Below are 11,000 nucleotides of genomic sequence, written 5' to 3'. Positions count from 1 at the left end.
ACTCTATGTTTTGTCATGGGAATGGCACACCTGATGTGTTGTTAACTCCGCTTCTCTTCTGTGCCTTCACCCAAGGTCAGGTTACCATTATTTTTCTCCTAGAATACTGAAATAACCTCAGGACTGTTTTCCCTGTCATTCCACCTCCCAGAATCTTGGTCTACACTGCAACCATAGTTATCATAATCTTTAAAAATTCATGTTTCATCACATTACCCCCTTGCTTAAAGCTTAGCTATTACTTCTCATTGCTCTAAGGTGAAAGACCACAGTACTCTACCTTCATCTTGTATTCTTTCATATCCTTCTTCTTCTTTTTTTTTTTATTTTAAAGATTTTATTTATTTGACAGAGAGAGACACAGCGAGAGAGGGAACACAAGCAAGGAGAGTGAGAGAGGTAGAAGCAGGCTCCCTGCCGAGCAGGAAGCCCGATGCGGGGCTCGATCCCAGGACTCTGGGATCATGACCTGAGCCGAAGGCAGATGCTTAACGACTGAGCCACCCAGGTGCCCATGTTTCATATCCTTCTTTCCATCTGTGTCTCAGCCACTGTTTTAGATGTTTTTTCCTATAATAGGGCATTTTCCCCCCCAACAGCTTTAGTTAGGTAAACTGCACATATATGAAGTGTATAATTTGATAGTTTTGACATATGTATATGCATCTGAAACCATAACCGTAATTCAGGCAGTTAACATATCTATCACCCATAAGTCTCATGTCTCTTTATATTCCCTTGTTACGAAACTGCCAAATTGTTTTCTAAAGTAGTTGTACCATTTTCCATTCCCACCAGCAGTGTATGAGGTCTAATTTCTCCCTGTATATTCATGAACACTTAGTATTATCAGTTTTTTAAATCTTAGCCATTCTGATGGGTATGTAATATATATATCATTATGGTTTTAATATACATTTCCCTAATAACTGATAATGTTGAGCATATTTTCATGTGCTTATTTGCCATCTGTATATCTGCTTTGAACTATCCAAATCCTTTGTCATTTTAAAAATTCGGTTGTTTTCTTATTTGTTGAGTTTTGAGAATTCTTTGTGTATTCTAGATATAGTTCCTTTATCACCTATATATATTTTTTCAGATTTTATTTATTAATTTGACAGAGAGAGAGACAGCTAGAGAGGGAACACCAGGAGGGGGAGTGGGAGAGGGAGAAGCAGACTCTCCGCTGAGCAGGAAACCCGATGTGGGGCTCGATCCCAGGACCCCAGTATAATGACCTGAGCCAAAGGCAGACGCTTAACGACTGAGCCACCCAGGCGCCCCTCACCTATACTTTTTTGTAAAGATTTTCTCCCAATCTGTGACTTTTCATTCTCTCAACACTGTCTTTTTTTTTTTTTTTAAAGATTTTATTTATTTATTTGAGACAGAGAGAATGAGAGAGAGAGAGAGCACATGAGAGGGGGGAGGATCAGAGGGAGAAGCAGGCTCCCTGCCGAGCAGGGAGCCCGATGCGGGACTCGATCCAGGGACTCCAGGATCATGACCTGAGCCGAAGGCAGTCGCTTAAGCAACTGAGCCACCCAGGCGCCCTCTCAACAGTGTCTTTTGAAGAGCAGTTTTTCTTTTTGGTGAAATCCAGTTTATTCGTTAGTTCTTCTATGGATTTTTGCTTTTGGTGTTCCTATCTAAGAAATCCTTGCCTAGCACAAAGTCAGAGGTTTTCTCTCATGCTTTCTTTTAGAAGTTTCGTAGTTTAAAATCGAAGTTTTATAGTTTTAGGTCTTACATTTAGATCTGTGATCCATGTGATCCATGTCATCCATTTTGTATTCTTTTTTTTTTTTATGATTTTATTTATTTATTTGACAGAGAAAGAGCATGAGCAGGGGGAACGGCAGGCTGAGGGAGAGGGAGAAGCAGGCTCCCCGCTGAGCAGAGAGCTGGACACGGGACTCGATCCCAGGACCCTGGGATCATGACCTGAGCCAAGGCAGACACTCAACCGAGACAGCAAGGCGCCCCCATTTTGTATTCTTTTTTTTTGCTTATGATGCAAGGTATGGATCCAGGTTCATGCTTTTTGCATATGGATATCCAGTTGTTCCAGCACCATTTGTTGAAAAGGCTATATTTTCTCCACTTCAGGCCATTGTGTCTTTGTCAGGATCAGTTGACCATATGTGTGTGGGTTTATTTATGGACTCTATTCTGTCGCATTGATCTCTTTGGCCTTCTTGATGTCAATGTCGTGCTGTTTTAATTACTACCAGTTTATGATAATTTTTGAAATCAGGTAGTTAGTGTTAGTCCTCCAGTTTTGTTCTTTTTCAGGGTTCTTTTGCTATTCTATCCTAGATCCTTTGTGTTTCCAGAACATGAATTGTATTTATTTTATTTATTTATGTTTTCCACATGAATTTTAGAGTCAGCTTGTCATTTTCTTTTCTTTTTTTTTTTAATTTTTATTTATTTATTTGACAGAGAGAGACACAGCGAAAGAGGGAACACAAGCAGGGGGAGAGGGAGAGGGAGAAGCAGACTCCCAGCTGAGTAGGGAGCCTGATGCGGGGCTCGATCCCAGGACCCTGGGATCATGACCTGAGCCGAAGGCAGACGCTTAATGACTGAGCCACCCAGGTGTCCCCAGCTTGTCATTTTCTATAAAAAAAAAAAAAAAAACCAGCTCTGTGGGTCTTCTGGAGATCAGGTTTGGATTATGTTGAATCTACAGACTAATTTTAACACTATTGAATTTTACAACACCAAACAGAGTATCTCTCTCCAATTATATAAATCTTCTTTAATTTTCTTGGTAATATTTTGTAGTTTTTAGTGTATAGGTCTTTTTATCCTTTATGATATTACCTGTGGTTATTTTTTATTTTGCAATGCAGTTTCAATTTTTTAATTAATTAAAATTAATTTTAATTCTTAAATTTTAATTTTTTATTGCTAATATGTAGAAATACAGTTGATTTTTGTATAATGATTCTGTGTCCTCCAAAGTTGATGAGTTCATTTATCAGTTCTAGTAGCTTTTTAAAAAATTCTGTCAGATTTTCTACATAACCAAAGGTTATCAAACTTTAACTGCTGTTTTACTAATTTCTTAAGGTGGAGCCAAGGGTCATCAATTTGAGAATTTTCTTCTTTTTTAATATATACATTCAGTGCTGTAAATGCTCATATGAGTGCTTCTGTTGCAGGATTTCAGAAATTCTAACATGTTATGTGTATTCAGTTCAGAATACTTTCTAATTTCATTCTTCAGTTCTTCTTTGACCCAGGGGTTATTTAAAGATTTTATTTATTTGAGAGAGAGAGAGCCTGAGCTGGAGGGGAAGCAGCCTCCCCTCTGAGCAGGGAGCCAAATGTGGGGCTTGATCCCAGGACCCTGAGATCATGACCTGAGCTGAAGGCAGATGCTTCATCAACTAAGCCACCCAGGTGCCCTGACCTAGGGGTTATTCAGATGTATGTTAATTAGTTTGTGGTCGCAGAGCACACTTTTATGACTTCAGTCCTTTTGACTTTCTCCTTTTATTACAATTTATTTTATGACCCCAAATATAGTCTCTTTTGGTAAGTGTTCCATGGATACTTGAGAAGAATGGTGGTGTTCCAGTCTACTATATCCTTGCTGATTTTCTGCCTATTGAAATCTCAGACTAAAACTGTGAATTTGCCTGTTTCTCTGTAATTCTATCGATTTTTGCTTTATGTATTTTTGAACCTATTGATAGATGCATAAACAGTTAGGTTTGTTATGCTTCTTTTAATTGACCCTTCTATCATTATAAAATGACCTTATTTATTGCTGCTAGTGTTTTTTGCTTTGAAATCTATTTTGTCTGGTATTAATATAGCCACTCAGGCTCAGCATTCTTTTGTCAAGTTGTTAGTGTGGTATGTCATATTTCTGGCCTTTTAAAAAATTTGTGTCTCTACACTTAAAGTGTATTTTTTTAATAGGTGGCGTATAGTTGGGTCTTCCTTTTTCATCCATTTTGACAGTCTGACTTTTAATTGAGGCTTTTAGACCATTTTCATTTAATGTGATTATTGAGGTGGTTGATTTGAATCTGTCATCGTGTTGTTTGACTTACATTTGTCCTTTCTGCTTTTTGCTCCTATTCTCTTCTTTTTCTGCTGTCTTTTAAATTAATCAAGTAATTTTTATGATTTAGTTTTATTTATGTGAGTATGTATATGTATGTATTTTGCTTACTCTAGCTATAACTCTTTAGTTGTGCTATTTTAGTGGTTAGGGTTTAAAGTATATGACTTAAGCATAACAGTCCACCTTTGAGTAATGTTATGCCCCATCATAGTAGTTTAAGAAAACTATAGTAGCTTACTTCCATTTCTTCTCTCCTAGCCAGATTCTTCTGGATCTGTGGGATGACAGTTTTTATTATTTAGAAAGGTTTGGGTCATTTTTTCTTTTCTTTTTTAAAGATTTTATTCATTTATTTGAGAGAAGGAGAGTGAGAGTGCACGAGCGGGGAATGGTGCAGGGTAGAGGGAGAAGCAGACTCCCCAGTAAGCAGGGAGTCTGACACGGGGCTTGATCCCAGGACCCTGAGATCATGACCTGAGCTGATGGCAGACACTTAACTGACTGAGCCCCCCAGGCACCCCTAAAATATCTTTTATATTGAAGTCATTCAATATATATTTGTTTAATGTATGAGTGAATGTGAAAGCACACAGTCCTTTATATGCAAAAAGTACTCACATATTTTATTTCTTTTTTTTTAAAGATTTAATTAATTTATTTGAGAGAAAGAGAGCATGAGTGGGGTGTGGGAGAGAAGAACAGAGGGGAAGTCGGGGGAAGAACCTCAAGCAGACTCCGTGCTGAGTGTGGAGCCTGACGTGAGGCTCGATCCCACGACTCTGAGATTATGACCTGTGCCGAAACCAAGAGTTGGATGCTTAACCAACCGAGCCACCTAAGCGCCCTATATATTTTATTTGTTTTTGTTTTTTCTCTGATGTAGATTCTACTACTTTACTAAAAATCCAGGATGCGATTCTTTCGTATAAAAAATTAGTAGAACTTAAAAAAAATCAGTGTAAACAACTTAAAAGAAAAAATAAAGAAATGGAAAATAAAGTTAATGGACTACAAAAGGATCTATCAGAAACAAAAGAGTTGAAATTGCAGTTGGAGCATCAAAAAGTGAAATGGGAGCAAGAACTTAGCGATTTGAGGTATGACATCTTGGTTTTAAGGAAATATTTGAACTATTTACCTTTTTTCTTTTTTTAATAGGCTCCACACCCTATGTGGGGCTTGAACTCACAGCTGTGAGGTCAAGAGTCACATGCTCTACCAACTGAGCCAGCCAGGGGCCCCTTGAACTATTTCCTTTTGTACTACAGATGTGTAGGAGAAGTTTGATAATTGCTAACTTACCTTCTGGAATTTTTATAGGGAAGAAAACTTCTTTAGTAGTGTGAAGTATGAGATTCTTCAAAATAATTCAGCAAGTTCTTGACAGTGAATACTTCTACTGATAATTTAATGTATATTCCAAATCATAATTTTAATGACCATATAGAAGTCCACCATATGGAATCCTCATTATTTAACAAATTGTATTTTGGTTATTTTCCATTTTTCTATACTTTAATTAGTGCTGTAAGGAATGTCTTTTATATAAATCTGTTTCTACAGTTCTGGCTACTTACTTGGAATAAATTCTTTAATATCGTATTGCTTGCTTGAAGTATAACAATTTTTAAAGGAGGTCTTTGATCCTATTTTTAAATTATTCTCTGGGAAGTTTATATTAATTTATATGCCCATCAACAGAGTAGGAAATGGCCATTTTTCTCAAGACAGGAAAAATTTTAAAAATTTGTTCAGTTTTAAACATATGCAGCGATTAAAAAGTAATATGGAAAATGATTACTGCTAAGTTTTTTCAGTATCTGTCTTACAAAATTAATCCAAAGTCTATGCTGTAAGCACATATGACTCTTTATTGTTTACTTAATTAATATGGATCCTGTGTTCTAAAAGGGGTTTTCAAATGATTTATAAAATGGATAATCGGGGCACCTGGGTGGCTCAGTTGGTTAAGGGTCTGCTTTTGGCTCAGGCATGATCCCAGGGTCCTGGGATTGAGCCCCATCTCCAGATTTCTGCTCGGTGGGGAGCCTACTTCTTCCTCTTCCTCTGCCTGCTGCTCCCTCTGCTTGTGCTCTCTCTCCCTGTCAAATAAATAAATAAAATCTTTAAAAAAAGTAAAATGAATAATAATCAACAAGGTAAATTGAGAATATTGCAGAAGAAGTAACATAAAATGTATAGGCCTATCTATATAAAATGTATAGATATTAGACTCCCCATCCTATTCCTGGATCACCGTAATCTGCAGGTGTACGTTGTGTAAATGACATCTGCAGATGCTGTCTTATACTGCAAATTATTTTTGGAGGTACCTGTGATGTTTTGTGAAGTAGAAATTTACTTCTATAGGGAATTTATAAACTTTTTTATAAAGAGCAACTTCTCTTTTTAATTAGTAACTAAGTTATCTGTTCTCATGGAGGAGTAATTATGACTATATGGGGAAAATGATAATTTTAATTCTAACTTTCTTGAATAATTTCAAAATTCCTTTCTCTACAATATCTACCAGAGTTAGTACTAAAACTTATTACTAAGCTGCATAATGCTTTCTCATTGCTTCTTTTCAACTATATATATCTTTTGGAAGAGATTGAAGTGAGAAAGTAAACATGAGCCCGAGAAAGGAAAAAAATTGAGAACATAGAAATTTCATTTGGCTAATAAACCAACATATGTGGAACCAGAACATAAAATGAACTTTTTATTACTTACAAAACATTTTAAAATAAGCACATTTATTTGCAGATTTACCTTCACACAAGAAGAAGAAAAAAGAAGAAATGCTGATAAATTATATGAAAAAATGAGGGAGCAATTCAGAGAAAAAGAAGAGCAGTATAATAAAGAAGTTGAAATGAAACAACAACTTGAACTTCGTCTTGCAACAGTAGGTGCGGAATTGAGGACTGTGAGAAATAATTTGGATCAGGTAAATCTTTGATAAAAATTGCATATTTCCATCAGTATTATTTATAATATACCCTTGATTTAATGTATATTGTTTAGGTATAAAATAGATAAAAAATTTAATTTTATTCTAATAGGAAGTATAATATTTTCAGCTAAAATTATTAACTTATTGGAATTCTTGGCTCCTCATATATGCTCTCTATATATTTTCTGACTGAAAGGATAGAAGGTAAATTGAAATAAATGTGAATGTTGGCTTTTTTTTTAAGATTTTATTTATTTTTAGAGAGAGAGCATGAGCAAGGGAAGGAGTAAAGGGGGAGGAAGAGGGAGGGAAAAGAATCTCAAGCAGACTCTGCGCTGAATGAAGAGCCCGACTCAGGGTTGGATCTTACAACCCTGAGACCATGACCTGAGCCAAAAGCAAGGGTAGGACACTTAACCAACTGAGCCACCCAGGCACCCCAGTTTTGGATTTTTTATGTTAAAATACAGGCTCAATCGCCTTGAGACTATGATGGAACTAGTTAGATGTTTTCTAAAGAAATTTTATTTTCACATACTATATCTTCTTGTATTTTTACCTTATGACAAATTTAGCTGTCATTTAAATTAAAATTTGAGTTATTCATGCAGGATAAAAATCCTTGTATTTAAAATGGCTACTTCTTTTGAACATTATTTTTAAGTTCTCTTAAGCTTTTGATTTTTTTTTTTAAAGATTTTATTTATTTGGCAGAGAGATAGAGAGAGAGCACAAGTAGGCAGAGAGGCAGGCAGAGGGAGAGGGAGAAGCAGACTCTCCACTGAGCAGGGAGCCCAACGTGGGGCTCGATCCCAGGACCCTGGGATCATGACCTGAGCTGAAGGTAGACGCTTAACCGACTGAGCCACCCAGGCGCCCCTGACTTTTTTTTTTTTAATGGTGTGATCCAAAATCCTAATGAAAATATATCTCTAGGTTGTAGAAGAGCGAAATGATGCTAAGTTACAACTTTCTCGAGAACAGAATGCCAGAGTATTATAAGATGGAATTCTAAAGAATCACCTTTGCAAACAAAAGGAGATAGAAGTTGGTAATAACAGAATGAATTCTGGGGTATTTTCTTTAGTTATTTTTAAGTACATGTGTGTATGTATTTGTACGTATATACATTTTATTTTCTGAAATTATTATTTTTTCTCCATGTATGCATTTATATATATATTTTAAAAACCAACACTGTAGATCATGGAAAGCATAGAGGATTTTTAAAGTATATATATATGTGTGTGTGTGTGTGTGTGTGTGTGTGTGTGTTTGGGGGGGCATAGTGGGTGGTGACATTTTTGGTCCAATGGATAAAGTAATACCCTTAATTTAAATGCATTTGTCTGCAAGAGTCAAATAGTGACATTCATCATGTCCTCATCCAAAGGAGATACTTTTATTATTTTCCATAAGAATTGTTGAGCTTTCCATATGCTCAAAACTACTGCTACTAACAACATATGTTTCAATTTTTGGCAGTTGCTTCATTATGTCTGTATTGAAAGAGAAGCTAGCTTAACACTGCCACTGATGAACAGGAGAAGAGTGTAGCCTGTTGAGAGACTGTCTTTTGCATTTAGTCTCTACTTTTGAGAAAAGTAGCAATTTGCTCCAAGTAGTATCCTATTTCATTACAAGGCGCTTTTGAAACAATTATATGCTAATGACAACTTATTGATGAGTGTTTTATTCCTAATAAAATAGCTCAGTGTATTTTCCCCTATTTTAAACATCATGCGGAGGAAGTAAAATTTATTGCAGCAGCAGATAATCTCATGATTTTTCTAAGAGCTGTATAAATTTTATCTTATTTACCATCAGTATTTTGAAATATAAAGCTTCTTTTGTATTTATGATTTACACTAGAGAAGAGCTGCGGTTTTGTGTAAGAGCACTAGTAGTGGAGTAAGAAGACCTGGGGAAAGTCCTGCAGCTCACTTAATGTTTTAAACGTCTCCATTCTAGATTTGTGTTAACTAAAAAGTTCACTGATGTCAGTAGAAGTGTTTATAGTATAGTGCCTAGATTTGTCAGTTATCAGTAGATGTAATTCTTATAAGTGACTATAGAAATGTTAGAAAAGTAGAATTTCTATGGAATATTGTCAGGAAAAAAGAATTTTAGGAAATTGAATCTGTCAAAATAAATGCAGAGCTAGGGAATTTATTGTGGGGTAGCTGTGTTAGATATCAGATTGTAAATTGAATTTTTAGTGTAATCAGATTTTTAATCTTTTATTTCAGGCTTTCTGGGTTTGTTGTAAATCAGAGAAAGACCTTTCCCGTTCTGAGATTCTTAAAAATTGTGTCTTGGTTTCTTTTCTGCTTTCATGCATTCACTGTCTTCAATTAAATTTTTGAAACTTTGGGAATTTATGCTTGTATCAAGTTTGAGGTTTGGACCCAACTTTATTTTTTTCCAGTTGCGATATCCACTTACTGCAACCTATTCATTGTATAAACATAGATTTTCTTTAATTTCAGAGAAAATCAGGATAATGTCATTTTATTGAGTCCCAGCTAAAAGTCTCCTTTGTTTTACTTAGATTTCTAATAGTCATAAAGAAGAAAAAGGTCTGTTGCCTAAAACCCACATGTGGCAGGATGAAATTGCCATGCTAAGACTGGAAATAGACACAATAAACAGTAAGAACCAGGAAATGGAAAAGAAATATTGTGAAGACATTGAAATTATAAAAGAATATGTCAGTCTTCTAAAGACCATAAAACTGAAGGAGGAAACATTAACAAAAACAATATTAGAATATAGTGGACAGATTAATGCTCTGACCACTGAGAATACAATGCTAAAGTCTAAACTGGAGAATGAAAAGCAAAACAAAGAAAGACTGAACACACAGGTTGAATCATATCGAGCTAGACTAGCTACTGCTCTAGAGGATTATGATCAAAGTCAGGCATCAAAAAGAGACCTAGAACTTGCTTTCCAGAGAGCAAAAGATGAATGGTTTCGTCTGCAGGACAAACTGAATTTTGATGTGTCTAACCTAAAAGAAAATAATGAGCTTCTTTCTCAAAACCTTTCTAAAGCTGAAAGTAAATTCAATACTTTAGAAATTGAGCTCCATCACACAAGAGATGCTCTCAGGGAAAAGACTTTGGTTTTAGAATGTGTACAGAGAGACCTAAGTCAAACACAGTGTCAGAAAAAGGAAAGGGAACACATGTATCAAAATGAACAAGATCAAGTGAATAAATACATTGGAAAGCAGGAATCCTTAGTGGAGAGATTATCTCAACTACAAAGTGAAAATATGTTGCTTCAACAGCAACTAGATGATGCTCACAACAAAGCTGCCAGTAAAGAAAATGTAGTAATTAATATCCAAGACCAGTTTCAGGATATCGTAAAAAATCTTCAAGCTGAAAGTGAAAAACAAGGTCTTTTGCTGGAAGCAAACAATAGAGAGTTAATCAATGAATGCAATCTTTTAAAAGGAAGAATGTATCAGTATGAAAAGGAGAAAGTAGAAAGAGAAGTTAGTATCCAGAAAGATAAATATTTTTCAAGCTTTCTAAGAGAAAATTCAAAGTAATATTTGATTATTATTATTTTTTGAGAGAAAGAGTGCAACTGCACATGAATGGGAGTGGGGCAGAGGGAGAGGGAGAGAGAATCCCAAGAGCGCTCAACATCAGAGAAGTCCACCTCATGACCGTGAGATCGTGACCTGAATGATTATGGCTGAATTTTGAATCTAGTTGAATATAAAAAATATATAGACTATGATTCAGCATAACTTGTATCCAGCAAATAAAAATTAGACTTGAGAGGGGCTTTAATTTGAATAAAATTGTTGTGTCATCTATGAAAATTTAAGAGGTTAAGTTATAAATTGTTAATAGTAGGCTGATACTAATAATTTAGTCTTATACTGCTAAAATATAATTTTAATCTTTGTCACCACATTTTAATACCATGATGAAC

The 11,000-nt window shown here is 35.4% G+C and overlaps 1 protein-coding gene across 1 annotated transcript; it reads left to right on the top strand.

Annotated features, from left to right (window-relative positions):
- The first annotated feature begins 1,895 nt into the window (after positions 1-1,895).
- Positions 1,896-10,973, top strand: LOC145719579 (ankyrin repeat domain-containing protein 26-like). The gene is made up of 4 exons (XM_081811075.1): positions 1,896-2,024; positions 4,971-5,184; positions 6,857-7,040; positions 9,598-10,973. Exons 1-4 carry the CDS (start codon positions 2,015-2,017, stop codon positions 10,606-10,608), a joined length of 1,419 nt encoding a protein of 472 aa, XP_081667201.1. The 5' UTR covers positions 1,896-2,014; the 3' UTR covers positions 10,609-10,973.
- Positions 10,974-11,000: the final 27 nt, after the last annotated feature.

This window comes from Leptonychotes weddellii, unplaced genomic scaffold (genome assembly GCF_054177405.1).
Source record: "Leptonychotes weddellii isolate Sample4059 unplaced genomic scaffold, ASM5417740v2 HiC_scaffold_5369, whole genome shotgun sequence".
NCBI lineage: Eukaryota > Metazoa > Chordata > Mammalia > Carnivora > Phocidae > Leptonychotes > Leptonychotes weddellii.
Note: the sequence above shows the minus strand (reverse complement) of the source record. Positions and strands in the feature narration are given on the sequence as shown.

Coding starts and splice junctions, on each gene's coding strand:
- LOC145719579 (XM_081811075.1), top strand. Junction 5,185..6,856: donor CAAGAACTTAGCGATTTGAG/GTATGACATCTT, acceptor ATTTATTTGCAG/ATTTACCTTCACACAAGAAG. Junction 7,041..9,597: donor TGAGAAATAATTTGGATCAG/GTAAATCTTTGA, acceptor TGTTTTACTTAG/ATTTCTAATAGTCATAAAGA.